We start from the raw sequence: 24,532 nt of genomic DNA, 5'->3' as shown, positions 1-24,532 counted from the left end.
TAAAAGGTTTTTCTTATTTGCAAACTTGTTGATTCTGTCAGCTGACTCCAGTTAACAGGCAATAAACTGATGCCTACTCAGTCTCCTTTCTGATGTGCCATTTTACGTCTTTTACACAGCTTCTAAAAAGTTTTTAATTTGTAGAAAATACAAAAGTATAGAGCTATGATAAATTGCACTGTTTATCTTAGAAAGCTGTTAGAAGTGGCCTGTTTGAAGCTCACCTAAAGCTGATATATTTGAGAAGTAGATAGAGACACTTGATATTCACCTTAACAGGGTGAACAGTAGGTAGAAAGTAATATGCATCCATAGGAAGTCATTGTGTGCATGGCTACATATGTTCTTCAGTATCTTCCAATCTTCCTAACACAGCCTCGTTTTCAAAATGACAGGTTTATTCTTTAAAACAAAACAAAAAAAAAAATCTGAAGGACAAAAAAAATCTGAAATGGCTGCAGTAAATCATGTTATTTTCATTTATGTATTGCCCAGCTAGCTAAGGTTATCTCTTTACAGGAAAAAAAATTCCTGCTCGTACTCAAGCATTCGGCAGACAACATCCCTCTTGTATGAAAATAATATACCTTTAATTTATTTACATGACTGACCAACTGGATGAGGTGGCTTCTGATGCACTGCAAGACCATTCATTCGTGAACTATGTCACTGTTCATATGTTTGTGTTTTCTTGATACCAATTATAAAACATACAATCAAAGGGATTATGGGAATCATGGGGAAGGGTTGTGAAAAGCGAGACAAAAGGAATGTACACAGCACTTAGAAGTTTATAGGGGAAAAAATTAAAACCATTCAATACCCACTTTCAAAAACATAATTTTAAAAGGTGAAAATGTTTTTTTCCACTACTTAGATGATAATATGAATGGACTGATATGTTGACCTAATGTTAACATCTACAGTAAAAGCCAGTATGTCTCAAATTTGTATGCTAGCTAGTAACATCTGTAAATTTTACAGAAGTTAACATACATCAGATTCTTCTGGGACCTTCACATCACTAAGTGGTTAAATATGTACGACGTTAAGATAAGAAACTACAATTATATTTCTTACCTTCTGGCAAACCATTTGCAACAACAAATTAAGCAGCTGTTAATAATTTCTGTCATTTTCTAGCTCCAGTAAAAGTGCACGTAAAAAATTTCACAGAGGTGCTAGGTAGCATACAATTACAAGAGGAAGTCTTGGTTTCTGATACATCAATTTGCTAAATTTATGCACTGAAATGAAAGAGAGGATGCAGACATTGTGGTAACGGTTCTTTATCTTTGGTAAAATGTTTTAATTTTATTATAGCCATACTTGCTCTGATACCCAGTTTGTGCATGTTTTGCTATTATTTAAACCAACAGGAAACATTTAAATGGATGTAAACAGTGTATAACTTAGTACATTCATGACTTTCTTCAAACATTCTTTGAGAATGTTGCTAGCATATGGGAAAAATGAGCAAATGCTACGATCTGTTATGATTTACTCCCAGTTTAACATGATATTTTTACTAGTTCTTGCCATTAGGAAAAAATGTTTTGTTTTGCTTTTAAAAAAAAAAGGATCGGTATGACTCTAAAAACAATAAATTCAAAAAGTCTGAAGTAAAAATATCAATTATTTTTTACTTTCTTACAAATGCTAAAATAGAAAATTACACTGGAATTGACTTCAAATTTGATACTATGACCCATCTAAGTAAACAACAAAAAAGGACCACACAGAACATCAACAATTGCTCCAAAATGTTCCAGTGATGGTCAGTAAGTGATCACTGTTTTTACTGTCTTAAAAATCCATGTTTGACTCTCTCACCATTTCTATGAGAATTAAAAGAAAAAAAAAAAAAAAAAAAGAAAAAAAAGAAAACGAGTTCTAAAGCAGCACTCTCCAGTGACAAATCATACAGCAAATTTACATTGGGTTCTCAGTGGTCTTCATTACACTTGAACATATTAATGATGCAAACCTGACTGTATGATTCTAAGCTACTAATCACACTAAATCAATTTGGCAAAGTGAGAGAGTTCAATATCCCTACACTCAAAATACCCAGATGGTGCTGCATTGATGCAAAGAGTAAGTTATATTACCACAGCTCATATGTGGGGACCCTGAAAACACGTAATTCTATCACAAAACCAATCTTTGCACATCCTTTATATATATGCATTTCAGTACGAATACTGGAAACCTTTGGAATATAAGTTTGAGAGTAATGTCTAAAATTTTTCTCAGTTCTTGCGTTGGGTCTTGTTGTTTCTGGTTTTGTTATTTTACAAATAAGAGTGTCAAGTCAGTGATGGCAAAGACATTTGTCACATCAACATTCCATGGGTCTGTTCTCCTGGCTTTATTCTGACAAGCCATCCTCAGCCATGCCAGCAATGACACCGGACGAAATAAAACAAAGAAAACAACTCACAGGAGCAGGATCAAGCTTGTGGTGTCAATAAAAAAAGCACAACCAATCATTCACATTGTTTCTACACTCATGTCTCAATTCTTCAAAAGTCAATTCTTGGTTTTAGAAATAAAACCTGGGTAACAGTCAAAAATGCAAGTGACAGCATTCTGACCCATTCCTTGACGTGTTATTTTGTTTCAGTATCTCAGTATCATCAAGAACACAACAATTGTGAAGCTGCAGTTCCTATAGAAGCAAAGTCTAACATTCCAATGATTTCCAATGAACATGGCACTTTCAAATTCAAATTAAGGTCAAATTTCAAACTCCAGACTAACTACAGAAGACTGCTTATAAGGGTATAATGAAAAACTCCCCCTGAACAGCACAATTAAAAAAAATATTCTTTATTATTAGAAAGTGATAAAAAATAAAGATGCAGAAATGGGGAGTGGAGTAATACAGTTTCAATACACGTAGCTGCACCAGTGACCATCATGCTCTGTAGTGAGGCATGGATAGCTCTGTCACTGATGCTTTCTGTTCTTTACCCATGTACAAACGTAGTAAGCCACTTCCCACTGCTGCAGCACCCACATAGGTACAACACACACATTAAAACGCAACAACCTTAGTGCCTGACTCTCCTAGATGCTGAGCACCCTCAGCTCCTGGCAGGCCCCTCAGTCTAAACCAAAGCGTAATCCTGACAATAATTTAGTGGTCAAAGTCTTAGGAACTTCAAGAACCCGTCAGTTTTTTGCTTTCTTTGCTTTTTTCAGTATATCACACTTTTTCCTGTTAGGCCGCCGGCATCTTTCGTCAATGCTCGGTATACATTCATAATGCCACACTTCTTCCATTTTCTCCACGGGGTAAACTGCCTCTACGTAATGACGGATCAGTCTCAGTCTGATAGGATCGAGCTGTTTTTTATTACAAGCACCTGAATGGTTGTATTGCAGCCTGAGATTCTCAGGAGTAAAGAGTTCAGGAAAGAGTCTTACGAGAAGCCTGGCGGCAAAGTTGCCGACCGACAGGCTCTGCTGCACTATCTCTCTGACCTCCTTATCAGACAGCAAATACATTGAAGGCACAGGGAAGTCTGGATTAGGAACAACGAGTTCATCGAGTGGTATCTTGCAAAAATCCTTGCTGCTTCTTTCCGGTGGCAGTGGCGGCCCTTCTAATTCTTCCCGAAACCGCTCGGGGTTTATTGCATAGCTGAAGAATTCCCTCCTCTCGGGCCCTGGCACGTGGATTTTCCGTTGCTGTTGGTACGAGCGCCTTTGCTCCGTGTCTCTTCGCCGACACCTCTCGTCAAGCTTCCCAACAAACTCCAACGTCCACACTCTGTCATTCTTTGCTCTGGGGTACAGTATCTGCACATAGTGTCGAATTAATTTAATTCTAGTGGGGTCGAGCTGTTTCTTGCCTAAAGATCCGCTACAGTTGTATTGCTTCCGTAAGTTTTCATGAGTAAACAGTTCAGGAAATAGGAGAACAAGCAGTCGAGAGGCAAAGTTTCCTATGGACAGACTGCTTTCGTATATGCTTTTAATCTGTTCTTTGTTCAACAGATAATCTGGGACAGGGACATCAAAATCCGGAGGGGGAAAGTCAAGTTTGTCAAAGTCTATGGGTACAAGCCAAATTTTTTTTGAGCGTCTGCCAGGTTTTTCGTATTCAAAACTGTCTTCCACTTTTATGATCGATACATCATCTGGTAAACTAGAGGAATCGTAACAGTCATCTCTCATCTGGTCACATTCACTGCCATCCATATAGGTATTTTCAAGCTCATCGTTTATCCGCTGAACACACTGCTGCAACCAGGCTTCTTCTTCCTGCACATCTGGAAAGTAAATTTCCGTGTACCTACGGATTACTTGAAGCCGATGAGGATCCAGCAGTTGTTTCCCAGAGTCTCCATAGCAGCTATACCTTTCAGCTAATTTTCTGTGGTCAAAGAGTTCTGGAAACAATCTGTGTAACAGAAAAACAGAAAATTCTCCCGGAGAAGAAGCTTCATCTAAAAATTCATGGAGATCCTGGGCATCCAGCATGTAATCTGAGGCAATGATATTACTCCTCTCCAAGGACAAAGCTTCATCTTGCTCTTTATCCTCCATAAAATGAGAGGATTCGACCTGCTCCGTCTCATAGAAACTGGATGACTGTACATTCTGCTGACTGTTTTCCATTTCCCTTTGAGCCCAAAACCTATTGAAAAAATCATTGACTTGAGGCAAACACTCCACCTGCCACACGGTTGTGTTCTTCACAGAAGGGTAACAAACTTCCACGTAGTTACGGATCAGCTGCAGGTGCAGAGATTCAAGTTTCCTTTTGTTGAGAAAGCCACATGCACTACAGCTTCTGCCAAACTCATCATCACTGAAGAGCTCTGGGAAGAGCTGCACAAGCAACCGGCAAGCTAAGTCTCCACCTGATGTGCTCTGATCCATGATCTGTTTGAGCTCTGCAGAAGTCAGCTGGTACTCTGGCGGAGGCTTGAAGTCTGCAACAGACTCTGCTGGACTGACTTGCTTTTTGATTCTGCTAACCTCCAGGGACAAGAGGTCAACTTTACTGTGAAGCTGAGTCATATTGGTATTGAGGGTGTTGAGCGTGTAAAACATTTTTTGTATCAAAGAATATATATTTGGGTCAGAATCAGTGGTGCCTGATGTTACGGCAATGGCTGAAGCTGAGTCCCTTTTGCGTTGATCGTTCAAAGTCCTAAGATGTGAGGGACTGTTGGGGTTGATTTTTTCAAACAACTCATAAGAAGTGAATTGTTCTGCTCCTGGCGGGTTCTTTTTCTCTGTGATTTTGTGTGAGATGCCATAGAGAGGTTTTTTGTAAGATGGAGTGGTTATGTCACTGATGGATTCTTCTTCACTGAGCCACGCTACGTTAGGATTCTTGTTCTTGTTTGGCTGCTCTGAATTTACCTGAGTGGGTGAGCCAGTATCTCTGTTCTTCATGTTTGAAATGGGGCCCTTAAAACAAAGAAATATTGTGTTAGTAAGACTGCCTTAAAAATACTAGCTATGTGTCCCTTAAGCAGGTATTGGTACAAAAAGTCAAATTTTATCCAGAGAACTTAGTTGTGTTAAATACATGAAAATTAATAAATTCACAAGGAAAATTTAAAAACACAGTCAAATATTATTTAGGTTTTCAATCTTTTTTGTTTGGCTCACGTCTTTCTGCATGGAATAGAAATGCAATAATAATCCTTAGTACTCTTTACCCACAGAGCTCTAAATACTTTCCCAAACTAAGTATCAGTATGCTTCACCTTGCATATGAGAATCTTGGGCTGTAGAGAATTTGGGTGGCAACAAGTCAGCAAGAGAGCCAAGAATAGAATCTAGATTTTCTGACTCCTAGTCCTGTGACCTTGCCACTGCCTCCAACAACTGCATTTAGCTTTCCAGCACTCTCTTTAGGTTGCTTTTGAAAATACCACTGAGGCTGTAAGACACTGAAATTACGCTTATTCTCTTCTTTCTGATGTGAAAGGTTTATGTAGAAGGCTTTTTTATCTTTATAATGGTGTACTACTCCTAAACAAGTCATAAGAATTACTGTAATTTAAGAAAGTATTCTATTTAAATAATAAACACTTAAAAAAAAGAGAGAAGCACTTTGGTATTATCTTTTTAAAAATCAGAAGCATAAGATTTCCTTATTTCTGAAAGGCAGAGACATTTAGACTCACGAGTTTCTAATTTTCTGAATTATTTATATGAAAACCAGTAATGAGCTCTTAAGGAAATAATGTTCTCAATAATTTCTAACTCTTCCTTGTTCCTTGAAATTGGAAGCAAGCATTTCCATCAACTCACAGCAAATATGCAGGGCTTCTGTAGACTGGGTTTTTTTGCAAACACATGGATATTGCAAATAATTTTTAAGAGCTAAGTAGACACAATATAACCAAATTCCAACATACAGAATTCAAACATGAGAAAACACAGATTTTGAAGAAGATTGTACTGAAACATTTTGCTTGGCTCGTACCACAGAACATTAATTAGATAAAAACCACCTAATTTGCATTAAGTATTAAAATAAATGAAAGACAGACTTGAGGTCTGAGCTGAAAGCCACAAGCAATTTGAAATTCTCGTGACCCCACAATGTCCTACAGTGAGGAACTCAAATTAGGGTTCCTTTCTGAAAAAAACAGAATTGTAACAGTCATGAATTTAATCTGGTCCCTATGTATACTCACACTTGGCATCTGCAGTGACAAATTGAATCTAATTGCAGTTTAATTTCTAATGCAATGTGTACTCAGAAGAGGCTCAGAAAGAACAAGCTGGTTTTGCCTCCAAGTTTACAAACCAGCAGACTCAATTAAATTGAAGTTGTGTTTCCAAGTTCTGCTCTCATTCACATCATACAACCCTACATATGAAATGCTGGGTTTTCACAACCAAAGCTGTGTGGATGGACAGATGATAAAAAGAAAGGACGATGCAAAGGGAATGTATTTCACCACGTGCAGAATCCCCAGTGGGATGGTGCATAGGACATTTGACTTCCATGTGCCATTTAGAAGCCTGTCCAGTCCCACTCATATTAAAGCACATTATCTATGAGGCCTGTAAGGAATCAGAGCCCTGCAACATCAGCAGATATTAAGGGGTGACTTAGGCTAGGAAATGGTGTGATACACCCTAACTAAAGCAGCTCTTTGTTCCAAGTAAAATACCAGAAGGCAAGAGATGGAATTGTGAGCAGACTGTGATGCAGATTGCTCCCACCTAACTGTAGGCTCCTACACTGGGACTGAAGTTGTCATACTCCACCTACATTTTTAAGTAGAGAAACAGAGACATTTCCAGATGGTAACAGAGCTCTCCCAAACAGACATCACCTGAAAGCAGGTCATGAAAAACTCCTCGTACTAAACATAGTTCTTCTCCCCAGTCAGAAACCCAGAGTGAAATACAATTCTTCTTTAGCATTGTAGATCAAAAGAACAAAATAAAACTGCAGTTTTGGAGAATACATTTCTTACATACGCTGGGACTGATTGCCAAAGCTGCTAGCTTTTCCATTAACACTCCTCTTCTCAGAAAATATTCCAAATGTTCCCTCACATACAGAGTATGATTAATTAAATTTCTTTTCTGCTAAATAGCTTGCCACGGGCCACCAGTCACCTGTCAGTTCTTGCCAGAACTCCTGCCATACCCTTCCCTTAATTAGTTATATAATAACACTTGGCAATGTGAGGGTAACTTCTATTAATGTCCACTGCACACACAGAGCCCCAGTAAATCAGTATTGGAAGGTGTATTAAATAGCACAAATTCACTGTCTTAAGTGCTTTATTACACTTTGACAGTGAGTATTATGAAAGTTTGTGTTCTGAGTTTTGGAACCATTGCTCTGGAAGAGAAGTGTTCATACTAAAAACTATTGCAGATCTCTGCTGTGCTAGCAGGAGAACTTCTGTCCTTTCACGAACACAGATCCCAGTGTTTGGATCTGGCTGCAGGACAAATTTGGTTATCTGCATTTCAGAAACACAGTCAGTGTTCAGCTAACAGATGACAACACATTTGGGTCTACGTTTAAGGATTTTCTGTTTCAGATACATTCTCATTTTCTTTCCTTTTGCTTTTAATTACCTTGTCTTTATAGTTTCCATCTGGGAACAGCACTATCCACAGCATGGCTGTTTGTAAATCTTCTGATTAAACTAGTAATTTATATTTTTAATTAGTTTTCTGTAACACTGATCTTTAAATATCACTGTATTTCAGATACTACTACACCCCCTTAAGATGAGAGTTTTAACATACTATCAAAAATCAGAAGATGCTCTTCTCCAAGACTCCATGTACAGAACAGATAGTGCTGCTTTTTATATTAGATTTGCACAGCAACCTTTTATATTATTAGTATGCTTTGAACATTTGCAAAATGCAGTATTTTGGTAAACATTGACCAATATACGTAATTGTGAAATAGACTCTCACATTATCTCTTGGAGTCCTAAGCCAAGTTTTAAAAGTTGTTTAGTTATTGCTCTGCTCAGTGCTAAAGTCCAGATAATTTATCACCTTTATAATGCTTAATAAGCAAGGCCTAAATATCATTAAGAATACAAAACATAACATTCTAGCACGTGAGTAAAGAAGAATAAATATATGAACAACAAACATAGAAAACAATTCTATCAAACAAAGGAGAATTTGAAAATGTCTTGCAAATAATTTTTTAAGCTTGCAATCTTCTACAATTTTTTTAAATAAAAAAGTTTGGGGAAGTGAATTTCTGTTTATGCAGTGATGATCAGAATTTTTAAAAAAAGCTAAATTTCCTCTGATAGAAAGTTATTTAGTAATGTAATCACTAGCCCAATAGTACAGTTAACATTAAAAAATATACTCTACTTATATCCTACATAGATGCCCATGTGATGTGTAGCAAACATACACTACAAACACAATAGTCTCAGAAATTGCTGGCATTTTGCTCTTTGTTTAAACAGAAATAGTTAATGAAGTCATCAACTAAAACAAAATATTGGTACTAATAAAGTAATTAAAAGTGTTACGATTGAGCTATTTCTGGCTGGCTATTTAACTAAACATGCTGATTCACAGGGGTCAGTTGAGAATTAATTTTCGGGGTGACTTTCTGAAATTATAAGCCCAAAATTATAATTCAGTTCAAATAAATGTAAAAATGTATTAAAGGCAAACAGCAAACAGTAAAAGCTAAAGCAAGCACAGTACAGAGATGATTATGAAGCCCTTTAATAATCTGAATGTTAAGGGAAAGGAAAAGGAAGAAATCTTGTAGTAAGATTAAAACCTACCTACTACAGGCATTCAGGGAAAAAACAGCCCTAAGAAGTCAGAGAGATAATAGTCAAAAAAAAAGAACCATGAGGAGCTATGGCTAGAAAAGAGGAAATTAAATGCACAAATATAACATGGAAGAATTGGCTGGGTAGCAGAACAGCAGAAAAGGATCTGTGCATAAGAGTAGGCTATGATCTAAAGAGGATGAATTCAAATCTAGTTTATTTTAATAATGTGCTGAGTGCAAAAAACAAGAGGTCATTATACTGGCCTAGAGGGTATTAAAAAAGTTGTGACTATCCAACACTGGACATGACCCTTTCAGGAATCTTGAAGAGAAAAACCAAAATACAAGATGGCTCCTAAAGAAGAGCTGAATAAACAGAATTTTAGTCTTGGAAAGAAAGGGCTGGATGTGGACAATGTCACACCAGTTTTCCCATGTGCAGAAGACTTTCCTAGGAACAGTGTTTCTCCCTACTCAAAAGAACATGGACAAAAAGAAACTTGCTCAGTTTCAGCAAAGATTAATGAAAATGCCTAGTTGCTCAAGAGTTAAACACTAGAACAGAATAACAAAAGGGGCTTGGCATCTGCTTCATTGTCTGGACAAGCATCTGGATTGTCACAAGCACTGCACTAGAAGTTGTAGTATATACTGCTCTAGTGGGCATGCTGAGATATATATATATACACATATATATATGTGTGGATATATATACACACACATATATAATATATATTATATATGTCATATGTTATTTTAAATATATATTATTGGGGGGGGGCAATGCTGAGGGCTGGAGGTGGTGCTCTTAGAGGTCTTTTCCAACCATACCAATTCTGTTGTTCTGTGATATGCTGAAGTCTTTTGCATCCCTGCATTTTTATTTTTCAGTTAATACAACAAATTCATACTTGTCTCACTGACATCAAAATCAGTGTCATAAAAGAAAAAATCATATCCCTGATTTTACCACAGAGGATTCAGCTGAAGGACTGAGTGATATGAGAGGAACTGTGATCAGAACCACGCTCAGCTGAACCAAATCACTACCTGCTCCTACATTCTCTAAGAAACAAAAATATACTTCACACAAATGAATTAACCTGTATTTCACAGATGCAATCACGTCCATGTTATTTAAAGAAATACCCAGACAATTGCAAACTAGGTTAAGATTAGCCCCTCACTGGATAAGGAATTGGCTGGATGGTTGTTGGGGTCAATGGCTCGATGTCCAACCAGAGAACAGTGATAAGTGGTGATCCCAAGAGCTGGTACTGGGACCAGTGCTGTTTAACATAATTGTTGGTGACATAGACAGTGGAATTCAGTGCACCCTCAGCAAGTTTCCCGATGACACCAAGCTGTGTGGTGTGGTGTGGTGGACATGCTGGAGGGAAGAGAGGCTACCCAGAGGGACCCTGACAGTCTTGAAAGGTGGGCCCATGCCAAGTTCAATATAGCCAAGTGCAAGGTCCTGCACCTGGGTGGGGGCAATGCCAAACACAGATACAGATTGGGCAGAGAATAGATTGAGAACAGCAATGAGAGCATGAGCCAGCAATGTGCACCTGCAGCCCAGAAAGCCAACTACTCTGTCCTGGGCTGCATCAAAAGAAGTGTGGTCAGCAGGTCACGGGAGGTGATTCTCCCTTTTTACTTGTCTCTTGTGAGACCCCACCTGGAGTACTGTGTCCAGTTCCAAAGCCCTCAACACAAAAAGGACATGAAGCTGTTGGAGTGAGCTTAGCGGGCCAGGAAAATGATCAAAGGGCTGGAGCTCCTCTCCTATGAAGAGAGACTGAGAAAGTTCAGGTTGTTCAGCCTGGAGAGAAGGCTCCAGGGACACCTTATAGCAGTCTACAAGAAAGCTGATGAGGGATGTTTTACAAGGGCATGTAGTGATAGGACAAGGGATAATGGCTGGAAGAGGGTAGTTTTAGGTTAGACAATAGGAAGGAATTCTTTAGTGTGAGGGTGGTGAGACACTGGAACAGGTTACCCTAGTAAGTTGTGGTTGCCCCCTCCCTGGAGGGCTCAAGGCCAGGCTGGATGGGGCTTTGAGCAATCTGGTCCAGTGGGAGGTGTCCCTGCTCACACAGGGGATTTGGAACTAGATGACTTCTAAGGTGCCAACCCAAACTGTTCTATGATTCTGTAATATTTGATTCAAAACTCACTAAGTAATTCTGATGTAATTAAATGACTTGCTATTTCTAATAGCAGCCATCAATTCAGCCTATGAAACATGAACAGAAAAATCAGTCATGCACCGAAAAGTCACCTCTTGTGTAAAGCGTCTTTTCTTCACGTTGAGTACGACATCTTGCTGGCTCCCTAAACCATCACAACCAAGTGAAGTCTGTTTCCGCTTGTTGGAATCCTGCAGGCAGGTAACTGTGCCATCCAGTGAGTGTTTCTCTGCAGATCTGGATGTTATCGAGCAATCTAGAGCTTCATCTTCATTTTTTGCTTCTACTTTCACAATATTTTTTTGAGGAACTTTTACTGGAAAAAAAAAGAATGTTTAGAAAGATAAAGCACTCTCTCCAGAAAACCGTAACAACCTTAATACAATCTTTTGTGATTTGTTTCTTTTAAGAAAATACATTTTAAAGAACATCATTATTTTTTATTACTCGTATGAGAAGCATACACTGAAGTGTACACCAAACTCATTTCTACCATATTAGGAACCATTTAGTCAATCAGTAAATTACAGTTTCTTCCCCAAGAAGAGTCTGAACAAATTAAGTTACAGTTGGAAGATTTTTTTTTTGAGGGGGAGAAAGGACATAGGAGAAGAAAACAGGAGTAACAAGGATAATCGTGTTTGAGATAGTTTTTAAAAAAACGTTGATGTAATATCTTATTCCACATTCCTTCTTTATTAGGTTACAATGGCTTTCATTTAACTAGAATCAGAAGTTACACAAAGTATAATATTTTACCTTCATCATCATCAGTGATTTCAGCTGAATTCATCTTCTACTTCACTAAAGAACAAAATAAAAACACAAAGATAAACATCAGCATCAACATTTCCTGATGTATTCAGGAAATAAATACATCTGTGTTCATAATTACTTTGAATCTAAAGCCACTGGGAATTGATAGCCCATGGATAAACTCCCATCTGTACTTTTGTAGAACCTAGCTTTTTTTCAATAAATTTCCTGGCCATGTGTAGATCTGTCATCATGCAAACTCTACAACAGACTACATTCAACAGCTAGGAATGTATTGAAAACTATGAGTCTTTTTCTGTCATGCAGAAATGTAAAAGGAATTTTAACCTTCTCTATAAACTATCTTCAGCTGCAAACTGACACTCTCAGATGGTAAGCTGGAGACTGGTAAACTGTTACATACAGCTCATGTTTACTTGCACATAGCATTATGTTTATGTGCCCTGGGAATATTATTACTTTTCATTTTCAGTTGTTACACTACTCTTTAAAATAGTTTTCTTTCAACTGTTCCTGCTTGTCCTTTTCAGTCAAGGTCTGAAATCAAGACAGGGTACTCTCTGGTTTGAGCAAGTGAGAAAAAAAAACAACGAGTAAATCAAAAGTCTATGCACAGCCCAGGAGTGGGAATTATAACAACATTTAAAAGAAATGAAAAGAGAGTGGGAATCTATTTTGGAGGGGGAAAAAAAAAATAAAAATCTCTACCTTGCTTTTGAACAGAGTTGTTTGAATAGAACTGTTTCCTTCAATTTCAAAGTATTGTTTAAAACTCTTCAAGTACCTTAATACTGTGTAGTTATGAATTTTTCTTCATCAATGACTGATGTCTGTTAATAGTAAGTATGAGATCCCATTCAGGGTAAGAGTTGGTATGATTGTTCTACAAGGGGTAGCACGCACACACAAACAGAAGATACACAGAACATCAGCTCATACTTGGCCACTCCAGAAACCAAAATAACCTCTGATGTTCTGATCCTGAACATGGCCCCTATATGCACCCTTATAAAGGGCATCCTTAAGAGGATAATGTGAGATTGGTTTTATCATCACATCACCAGAAAAAGTCTCTCTCTGTCAGATTCAGAGCTACTACAAACCTCTCAGATATCTACTCCTTTTACCTTCCATAACCCCATATTTCAGGGCTTGAATTTATTAACTGATCCACGTACAAATTACAGCATCTTTATAATCACTTCACTTAAACTTTTGTGTCCCTGGTAGGGACACAAAAGCATCAAATATTGTGGCCCACAGCAGCTTCTAAACCACCTGATAAGCACTGGTGAAGGTAAATACCAAGTCTTATTAACTCAACATTATTTATTAATTTAGACATAGACACTACAGCTCTTTACAAAAAATTCCCAAGACAGCGTATTTCGTACAGCACCATTAAAAAGCTGTGTTGAACCCTAAGAAAAGCACAAAGTACTAAACGTTGGTATTTTACCCCAATATTCCAGATACATTTACATTCAGTTTCTAGATCATTCTTACACTTTTCCATACTGCAACAGGCTTAGCTCTGAGGGATGTGGTACAAGATGAACACGTGCCAGCACTCAGAAAGTGTGAGAGTCTTTGTGAGAGTGAGGTGACAGTAAGCAAATCAGCTGGTACCACTACAGAATATTCTGCAATGGCAATCAAAAGGGTTCTCCAGATAATCCCAGACTGCTCTGTTAAAGCAGAACACTAAAGGATGGTAAAAACAGTCAGAAGGGAAGAATACAAAGGTGGCAGGGAGGGGGCGGAATGTTTAGGAAGGGATATAGGGAATTTTATTTTTCCTTCTAACTCCCACTACTTCTGATATTCAAGTAGGAAGAATGCTTTATGAGAACTCCCCTGAGGGAATACAAGAAAACTGGAAGGAGAAGATAAATGATGATTTGAATAGCCACTCTATAAAAGTGGACACATTTAAAAATAAAGCAAAGTACAAATCCTGGTTAACTTTCTAAAGGATACAACAGAAGGAAGACCAAAGCTAGCCCAGGTTCAGGTCAAATAAATATTAAGTCAAAACACTGTTTCACATATTTGAAGCAAAGTTTTATTACTTACTTCAAAAAAAGATTTATTTGTAATAACAGGTATTATGAGAAAATTAAGCACATGTAACAGCATCTGTCAAGAGTCAGGAGCCAACTTCCCCCTGTCAATCCCCCTGTGATTTCCTTTCTCGTAAGTCCCATCAGCTCCCTTGGTCAAGGATGGGTTCCCCTCTTAACCTTCTGTGAGCTGTTATAGCTTGATAAACTTAGAGAAAACAAGTAATTTCTTTATTTGCCAGGTTGCTTTTCTTTTCATTCAAAGAGGGAAACAGTCAGGCAAGTAATAAAGCCCAGCTCAGAAGCATGCATGAGGTTTGACACAGAAAAGAGGTATTAAAATCTCTCTGGCTTGGGTCAAGCATTTAATGAAACTCCACCTTTCATCTGTTTACACTACCATCTCACTTCAAATTTGGGTTGCAATGGACTTGCAAGTGAGTAGTGAGCAGACACGCAGGTATCAACAAAGCAATTGTATCACTGCTTCCACAAGAAATGAGATACTATGGGAAGAAGGAAACAGGTGGTATGCCTGTCCACGTGAAGTTAACAATAATCTTGTTGACTTTTTGAAGTCCACTCAAGATAAAACATTTTGTGTTCTTTAAAGTACTGTCTGCAGTGAATCTGTATTTAGGAATAATAATAAGTAGAATGCTGTAGAAGAGGCAGCATTTTAAGAACCTATTTTGAAGTAGCATTCTGCCCCAGATTGAGAGTAAACAAAGCCAGAGAAAAAAGACCGACACGAACTTGGGATAAAGTTGTGCCAAAAGCAATCAAGTAAGAAATCACCCAGTAGAGCAAACACCTGACACTTATCCCTTGTCATGTTGAGTAAACAAACATTTAATTCTTACAATTTTTTTTTTTCCAAACAGAAAATTACTATATTTATCATCCTTATCAAGCTGAATATGAGCCAGCAGTGTGCCCTGGCTGCCAGGAAGGCCATGTCCTGGGCAAAGGAGGCTCTGTGCTGGTATGGCCTCACCTTGAGTACTGTGCTCAGTTTTGGGAACCACAGTATAGAAAAGACATCAAACTGTTGGAAAACATCCAAAGGAGAGCAACAAGGATGGTGAGTGGTGAAGGGTCTGGGAGGGATGGTTATGAGGGGCAGCCGATGTCACTTGGATTGTTCCGTTTGGAGAAAAGGAGGCCGAGGGGTGACCTCATTACAGTATTTGGCTTCCTCACGAGGGGAAGAGATGGGACTGGCACCGATTTCTTCACTCCTGTGACTGAAGACAGGACTCAGGGAAGTGGTAGGAAGCTGAATCAGGGGAGGTTTAGGTTGGATATTAGGAAAAGGTTTTTCACCCAGAAGGGTGTTTGAGCAGTGGAACAGTGTCCCCAGGGAAATGGTCACAGCACCAAGCCTGCCTGAGTTCAAGCAGTGTTTGGATGATGCTCTCAGGCACACGGTGTGATTCTGGGGGTGCCCTACACAGGGACAGGAGTTGGCCTTGATGATCCTGATGGATCCATTCCAACTCAGCATGTTCTATGATTCCTTAACCTAATAATGACTCAATGCTACCTACAAGACAGTTTTAGGAAGGGGTAAACACCTCGTGCTAAGGTTGGGAGCTCAGGTCTGCAGCTGTAACTGGCACAGCAACTGGCCTTGGCAGCTTCACCTTGCTGGGGTACAGATGGATACTGCAGCCCATCCTGTTTCAGGTGAAAAAGGGACTTGGAAGGAGGATTCCAAAACATACCCAACACCTGCAACAACAGCTTCCTCAACAGCCAGACCCTGATCTAATGAAGTTGATTGGTCCTGTAGCCTAAGCACATCTATCTCTAACTTTTAGCTGAAACTTCTAGTATTTCCACTGGCCAAAAACATCATTCTTTACAAAATCTTAAACTTTAAACTGCAGATTTTTGGAATTTGCTTGTAAATATTTTAATTTGTGAAGCAAGTTATTTTAGAAGCATTTTCTCTGGGTTCTTTAGTTTCTATCTGGTGCAAAATGTTAAGTTTCAAAGAACGTGTGAACACTTCAGACACCCAATGGAACAGACATACAATAGGTGAACTTAATGTTTATCTGTTCTTATGCTGAAATGAAACATGGATAAACCACTCAGAAAGAATAACTGTTATAACCCTAACTATGGAACTTTCACCTCTGAACATAAGAAATGAAGCAAATAGCTAATACTCTCACTTTTTCTTCAAAACAGACTCTGCTTTGATTAATGGCAGTCTGCTTCTAGTACAGTAATGACCTAAAACTATCTAATGTAGGAAGATTTGTGGCAGCTGGACAAATTCAACAACCAAGGAAGTAAACGAATCTCATCCTCACAAAGCAAACAATAAATCATTAGATTTTACTGCCTACATTTCATCTGCTGAGAAGTCTTCTTGCTAACAGCATGTAGATTAAATTTTCTATGTAATCCATGTCTGCAAATGAACACCTTGCTGATGTATCAGCATGCATTCACCTTCTCATCTAAACTGCCTTGATAGCTACTGGTGCTGGTACTATACAGACACCTGTGCTGACCCACTGCTAGGTGCCATGCAAGGGAGCCTGGAGGATGCCAGCAGTCACCTGGGAAGACACAAACATTCCCTTTGTCTCAGTCCCCCACACTCACCCACACTCCTGACACTTGTGAAGCAGTTAAAAAAGATAAGCCAAAAATTATTTTTTTCCTCAAAGTGATGAAATCTTTGTTCTTCTATGAGAAGTGAATACCCAGATTTGCAATCCTGTAAACAAGGATACTATTCTTTTCAAAATGTATGATAAGCCTCTTCGCAGATAACTTATCAGTATACGATATTGTGTCCTCTTTCAAGTGAAGCTACTTCAAAGCAAGTGAATATGAGTTGCAGTATAACTCTAGACACCAATTTAAGTGTGTTTGATTTGCCACCTTTTGATTTGCAGCAAGATCCAGAAATCCCACTCAGCTACCAGCTTAACTTGTAGGTGATTATAGATTCTAGACACTGCTTTTCTGCTAGACCACATATACAAAACCTTTTATACCTGACTGGGACTGTTGTAGGAACTCCTTTGCACATGACCTATTGACTATTCAACACCTATTTTCAGAACATGCTCAGTACTTTGGGATTCTCATAGAGGACAGTCATAAACAAATGTAGGGCACTTCGCTTACCAATAACACAATTTAAAAAGGTATTTGGGAGCCAGAAAACTTTGTCAGTTTGGTTTTGGTGGTTTTTTTGTTTGGTTTTTTACTTTCCTGCTTTTGATTTTGCAGCTTAGGTAAGTCACCAGGTTATGACACGTAAGAGGGCAGGTGGAAAGAGAAGTGTTGGGTCAGGGCATGACAGGTTGGGAAAAGAAGTGGGGGGTCCCCATCACACCATGACTGCCACTATTGGCCAGATTCCCTTCCCACTGATCCCACTGTCCCTTCTTCTCATCAGACTATGTAAGGCATGAACGAGTGAGCCTAACACTCCCTACTTCCATTGGTATAATTTAGACAAATGCCTCTATTCAAAGGACTTACCAGGTTATGACACTTAATTGTACCACTCTGGTAACAACATTTGACATTGAAATGGTATTACCTGTGGTTAACAGGGAAATCCAATGCATAGCACAATGCTGTGGGTTCCAAAGCAGAGAAGGGTAACTTAAAAATGAGGTTTTGGGATGCTTCTCTGTGCATTTTTCAAGTAGAAAAAAAAAATGTGTTGCATTTATAAAAAATGTGCCTACCTGAAATATGCACTGAAGCCTCCAGCATATAAAGCACCTGGGTCCCTAGGTTTTATGAGTAGCAGAGCAAATTACAATTCACCATTTAAATGTATTTCACGTATCATCTAGTATATAATGCATAATGCCACTTAAAAGTAGCAATAAAAGTGTAGTTAGTTATTGATACATAAAACAGAATTGAACCCTAAGCCTAAGTTAAACCATCCCATTCTCCTCCTCCTACTTACCACCTAACAATTAATCATGTGCTGGTCTTGGCAGATGCTTTCACTACCTGTCTTACAATTGAGACCATTTTAAAAAACACAATGCAAAGAGCAAAGATCTTGCTGATAATATAAGATCTAGGCAGTTCTCTGCCTTTGAAATAATTCTTAAAGAAAATCTTAGTGATCACTTTCAAATTCTGACAAAAAAAAAGTCCATCAGGAAGGAAAGCACTGTTTGTAACTAAAAATGCTGTTTGTAACTAAAAATGCAACTCTATTCTTCAGACTTCCATGTCTAATGTATTAACATCTGACAGAGGAAAAAAAAAAGTGTGAAAACCATGTAAAAAGCTATAAAAGTGCAGACATGCTGTATTTGGAAAACCATTCTGATTTCATAACACTTGTTAATTACAACTACACATGTAAATAACTAATACTTAACTAATACACTCTACATATGGTAAATGTCTAGATGCTGCTTTTTGAATGCACCCTATCTTTCCATGAGACGGAAGAAATGTCTCTAATTCTTCATTATCGACTATAAGAATGTTGAAAAACACAGGTCAGCATGACCAATGCAAAGAGGTTGTTCATATGGATTTTGGTGTGAAGAGTTGAATAGAAGATGCTAACTGCTCGAGTCTTTAGTCTTAAGCTCTAAGTAAAACAGATACTAGAAAACAATGACTAATTAAACTTACTGTGAACTCGCCTCATTAACATACTCAAATGTACTTCCTCAGGCTGAAGGACCCCCTACTCACAAAAAGTCCCCTATCCTATGAGCATTCATAGGGAAAAGCAGAAGCCTTCCCAAGAGAACTAGATAACCAGTCAAGTAAAAAAAATTATATTGGTATACTTAGAGATAATTTTCCATTTTCAGGTTATAAAAGAAACCCTGTGTGATGGGGAACATGTGCTACCTTTGGGGATTTACCACCTGTCACGCCTTTCTGCACAGAACTAGAACAAAGAAATACCTCAACTCTGCATGCAGATTTGATTATTGCACACCAGGTAAATAGACCCCATTTTGGGACAAGCGTGTTACTAAAAGAATGTTTAATGTACAGCTTGTGTGTCCCTTCATTCACCAGATGTTCCCAAAAGAGCCTCCTAGGCAGGCAGGGTCCCAGCCCAGCTCCCAGTTAAGATCCATGTGTTTGCTGTGCCACCTTGAACCACATAGAGAGGACATCACTTATCCCAGCCTCTATCTCATTGCTGGCCTGCACAGAGCCAACTCCTTCAGGACACCCTGTCAGAATCAAGTCCCCTTCTTCCAGGGTGACTATTCTGCTGATGTAGCTCATCAGGTCAGGGATGGAGAAGATCATAGAGGAGGTTTTCCCCTCCTGCCTCAGCTTTCCGTTCATCTTGAGCCAGATCTTTAGCTTGTGAAGGTCTGGAATCTTCTCCTTGGGCACGAAATCACTGACTGGGCAGGACGACCTGAAGCCCTTGGCCAAAATCCAGGGCAGACCCTTCCTTTTGCATACAATACAGGGGTTTAGACATATGAGATGTTTATTAATTTTAAAACTTCATGGTGGTATGTAGCTTCGTTTACAAATTTCAGGGGCTTCAATGAAAAGTATTCTACTTGAGTATCATTTGCTTCTGAAGATGAATTGTCCTTTATATTTTGGTCAAGACAAGATAATGAGTGTTTGCTACTAACATTAAATGTGTTTAATGGCATATGTGGAATTAGCTGCTCAATTTCCTTGTTTTAAGCATGCAGTGAAACGTGCAACACTAGGTCACCTGTTCTGGAGGAGGAGTGAAGTTCAACAAATGATGGGAATACCAAAAGACCTGATTTTTCAAGGAGGTAACACTGGCTAAATTTTACAAGACTTGTGCATTGAACTGCTTTTAAAAGCTGAAAGTAGCACCTCCTCTCACTTATGCTTTCCTGTAACAGGACATTATCACAAAATGTACATAATTAAGACCGCCGTTTACCCACAGCCAACCAAAATTATTGTATATAATAATCATCCTCAGCAAGAGACAATTATTAACTAATCTAGTCTTTAAGACACTGACCAGTCAAGTGTCCGAGGTCCTGCTCCTCACACTGGACAAACCACAGGAGACAACCAGTGCTTCCCAAGGGAAGCCCACGGTCTCAGAAGCTGGTGTGGGCAGGGGGTTCTGTCTCATGCTGCAGGTGAGCAGGGGGCTGCTCTATCCACCTGGTGACAGCAAGAAATGCCGTCCCTGATGGTGTTTTAGAGGAACGATTCCTGCAGAATGCTTTGAAATAAGAAGCGTGAACACCCGCTCCCAACAGAGCTCCCTGCAGCCCCAGGGGGAGGCAGGACTGAAGGCACCCGCCTCTGCTCAGGCTGCCCAGGGGCTGCCTCCAGGCCGGGATGCGCGGGGCTCTCCAGGCTGTCTCCGGGAAAGCTTTCCCACTGGGATGAAGGAGCAAGCCCAGAGAACTGAGAGTTCCAGGTTCTGCTTTGGGAGCCATGTAATCTGCGTCTTTTACTTCCCAGCTGTAGTTCAATAATTTCAGCATTGCAATTATCCTCAGGGTACATTTGATTCCTCTAATTTGTAAAAAACAATGCAACTCTAATTCAATTCAAATGAACTACACATAAATACCAATCCAAAACTGAACTGTAAAATACATTTCTTAGAAGCAATGTTTGCTTTCTGTTCAATTCCACGGGACACATTACAGCATTGTTACAAGGCCTTCTCAAAAAAACAAAACTGCATTTTTTTCTGGACATTTTTGCATTTTCATTAATATCTTTATTTTCTTCCTTTCTGTTGCTGAGAGCCTCATCACCACACTCCTTGGTTCAGAATAGGCAAATACCTTGACAGGGTCACTGCCAGTATGCTTCCTGAAACTACATTACTTACCAATGTTACTAATTACACCTAAAACTATTAGAACAGACAAAAATTCAGGAGGGAGGGGGTATTGTTTGATTTGTACACCTAACTGTACTTTGTATCTACTTAGTCAGGTTTCCTTTAAACTTGTGACTTTTCTGAGCAAAAAAATTGGAAAGGCTTGGGAAGGCACTTGGAAAGGTGGCAGGCTGAAGAAGTCTGATACCTGAAACCAATTTAATTTTTTAAAATTTTTAAAATTTAAAATAATTTATTTCAAATTGACTACCCAACTGTGAAATAAGGGTGTTGCTTCAGTTAGGTGCACAATGAGCAAAATGCAAATAGACAATATAAAGAATATTAAGAGCAGATGCTTTCAGTTCTATCAATTTTGAGATAGTACGGTGCTGCTAGTGACCCAGGAGTGGAGCTTTGAGAAAAATTTGTTCTTGTTATCTAGTACCAACACTCGAAATATTGAGTATTTTACAAACAGTATTCCAACATTTAAATGGTGTTCCAACTATAAATACATGAATAACAATTTCTAAAACTATGGAAAAATATTTTTAAAATAATCAGAGGATGCTGCTGGAAGCATTACATTTACAGACAATAAAGTCCCTATACTTAACATAGTTTGAAAACCTCTGCTGCCCTGTGGAGGAGGTTAGGAAGCCTCAAGTCTCCTCTGAAGCCAGCCTACAACAGCATTTTGCCAAGAGGGCTTACAGGGCATGTTCCCAATTTGGGTCTTTTTAAAATTTCATTTTCCTTACATCTGCAGATGTAGTTTAAATTTAAAACAAAACAAAACAAAAAACCCCCACTCTTCTCAGTTTTCCTGCAAGTTGCCTGAGGCAGAAGTTTTCTCAACCTGTCCCTTGCACTTTTTCAAATAGCAATTTAATCTTGCACCGGTCAGCACAATACTAACCTAATTTATTTTCAGCATTAATAACATCAACTTGGTTTTGCTTCAGTTAGGTTGCCTATTAGAAACATTTTGTCTTCCTCAATGCTTTGATCCTTCTACCTCCGTTCTTTGCTTTTATTTTAAAATAGTGTTTCATCCAAACTTCGTACCAGACAATTTAAAACCTGCAATCAAGCCTCCTTTATTTTTGTTTTCTGGGCTTACCTAAGCTATGAAAATACTTAGGAAAAACATAAAAGTGTAGCAGGTCCGGGGTCAAGCTTGATTTAACAGCAAAAAAAAACTAATCAACATATATCATCAACTATTTATTAGATGTAATAATCCATGTAAATTCGTAATCTGATGACTAGGCATCTGCTAGAAGCAGGGAAAAGGTTTTTCTTTCCCTATTTAAATGTCCGTGCCCCAGGGGTCGGGCATACACTGTTTTTTTATAGGTGGCAGCGACAAACTCTACCCCTCACTTCCATCCAAAAAGCTCGGGGACTGCGTCAACGCTATGTGGGAGCCGTCACATGGCTGCTGGCCCGCCGCCGGCTCGCATTCTGCTGGTTCAGAGTTTGTTCCCTTCTATTTACAAAGGGCTGTGGGGACATACCGCAGGGGAAAGTAGGGTAGAGGCAGCGGGTGATCCGGGCACGGACCGCCGGTTCCCCCGCCGCAGCCCTCTCCGCTCCCCGCCTCCCGCTCAGAACCGACACGGATCGCCGCAGAACCCCCCCTCTCCACGCTCTCCCCCCCTCTCCACGTTTCTGTCGGGCAGGGGGCCTGACCCCAGCCCTCGCTTTTACGGGGCTCCTGCTCAGCCACCGCGCGGCGCCTCGGCGGGCACGGGGCGGCAGGGAACCGGTACCGCCAAGGGACAACGGGCGGCACCGCCTCCTGCCAGCTCGCCCATCCCCCGAGGGGGCTTCCCTGCCGCCCCCCTCCCAGCCGGGGCTCCCCGCGGCGGAGGATGCGGGGGGCGGCGGCGGCCACGTGGGAGCGGCGCGGGGCGAGGCCCCGCCCGGGGGCGGGCGCTGCGGCGAGGACGCCCTGCGCGCTCCGCACGCGGCGGCCGCGGCCGCTTCCGCGGTCAGACCCACGAGCCCGAGGCGGCGGCGGCGGTTGGTGCTTCCGGTCCGAACCCCTGCCCGGGCGGATCTATGTGGCCGGCGAGCGTGGGGGGAGGGGAGAAGGTGAGGCTGGAGGTGACGGCGGCGTGACCGTTCCACTCTCCCCACTCCTCATCCCCCGCCCCCACTGATGGAGACTCCCGGGCCCAGGCGCCCTGCCTTCTCCCTCCCGCGCCCCGCGGCGCCATAGCAACGTTCCAAGCCACGAACAAAGAGCCCCCCCTCCTCGGTCTCCCCGAGCCCGGGAGTCCGCGCCCCGCGGAGGGGGCCCGCGCCGCCGCCGCCACCGCCGCCGGGGGGGAGGGGCCGGCCCCGCGCCTCCCGCTTCCCCGCTCGCTCTCTCGCTGGCGCGGCCCCCTTCTCCGTTCCCTCCCCTACCCGCCGGGGCGGCGCTGCCCGCTGAGGTGCTGCGCGGAGCGGCGCCCCTCCCGCAGCCCAGCCGGCGAGCGGCGACAAGCCGGACTTACCTCGGCTCGGCCAAGGGACACGGCAGCCCCGGGACGGCGAGGGCGGCTGGAGCGGCCGCCTCTGGTGCCCGCTTTTCCCCCCCGCTCTTTGTGTGCGAGGGTCCGCGCGCTGCGCTCTCGCGTGACGTGACGGGACCGTGTGTCATTTCCGCACAAGGACACTGAGCCCTGAGCCGCCGTGGCCAGCGCCACCCGCCGCCCCGGGGCAGGGGCAGAGGCGAGAGGGGAGGGGGGAGGAGGAGCAGGAGCAGGGCCGCCGCTTTCCCCCCTCCCCCTCCTCCTTCCCACCCCCCTCCCGCCCTCCCCGCTGCCGCCACAGGGAACGCGCGACTCCCACTGGAGACCCCGCGCGCGCGCGCGCGCCCCGCCGCCCACTCGGCGCCGCGCGGGCAGCGGTCCACCCCTTCCCCCCCCCACTTTCCGCCCCCACCGGGCGCTCTCCCCCGTTTCCGCGCTCTCCCCGTCCCCCAGCACCCGCCGGGCACGGCTGCACGTGGGGCCACGGCTCGGACAGGACAGGGCCCCGCGGGGTGTGTGGGGGGTGGGTGAAGGTGACAAGGACGGGGAGCGCTCGCCGCAGGCAGTGGCAGAGCCGGGTGGCTCCGCCGGCCGCCGTCTCGCGTGGCCGCGGCGCCGTCACACGTAGCCGGGCGCCGTGGCGGGCCGCGCACGTGCACGCGGGGAGGCGGTGGGAGAGCGGATGCGGGTGCGTGGCCAACCCCATCCCACCGGCAGGCAGCGGGCGGCGGGGGTGTGGGGCGGAGGACATCGCTGGGGGGGCGGCGGAGGTTCGGGGAGGGAGGGGGCGGAGGGGCACCGTGCCCGCGCGCGGCCGGCGGCCAGCGCCGCGTGGCCACGGTCGGTGACGGGAGGCGGCGAGCACGTGGCCGCGCGGCCCCGCG

At 41.8% G+C, this 24,532-nt stretch overlaps 1 protein-coding gene across 1 annotated transcript; it reads right to left on the bottom strand.

The window, feature by feature from the left end:
• Positions 1–412: 412 nt before the first annotated feature.
• BEND3 (BEN domain containing 3) lies at positions 413–23,909 on the bottom strand. Its single transcript, XM_071741227.1, has 4 exons — positions 23,631–23,909; positions 12,220–12,264; positions 11,553–11,776; positions 413–5,430 (listed from the first exon to the last, which is right to left on the bottom strand). Exons 2-4 carry the CDS (start codon positions 12,251–12,253, stop codon positions 3,178–3,180), a joined length of 2,511 nt encoding a protein of 836 aa, XP_071597328.1. The 5' UTR covers positions 12,254–12,264; positions 23,631–23,909; the 3' UTR covers positions 413–3,177.
• Positions 23,910–24,532: the final 623 nt, after the last annotated feature.

The sequence above is a fragment of the Heliangelus exortis genome, chromosome 3 (assembly GCF_036169615.1).
Source record: "Heliangelus exortis chromosome 3, bHelExo1.hap1, whole genome shotgun sequence".
Taxonomy (NCBI): domain Eukaryota; kingdom Metazoa; phylum Chordata; class Aves; order Apodiformes; family Trochilidae; genus Heliangelus; species Heliangelus exortis.
The sequence above is the reverse complement of the archived record's forward strand: the minus strand, read 5'-3'. Positions and strand labels throughout refer to the sequence as shown.

What these genes read in the sequence shown, in the direction of transcription:
- BEND3 (XM_071741227.1), bottom strand. Translation starts at nt 12,253, where the DNA reads ATGAATTCAGCTGAAATCACTGATGATGATGAAG. An exon ending in AATCACTGATGATGATGAAG is followed by an intron (nt 11,777 to 12,219) that starts GTAAAATATTAT and finishes TTTTTTTTCCAG; the next exon opens with TAAAAGTTCCTCAAAAAAAT. An exon ending in AAAGACGCTTTACACAAGAG is followed by an intron (nt 5,431 to 11,552) that starts GTGACTTTTCGG and finishes CTTTGTTTTAAG; the next exon opens with GGCCCCATTTCAAACATGAA.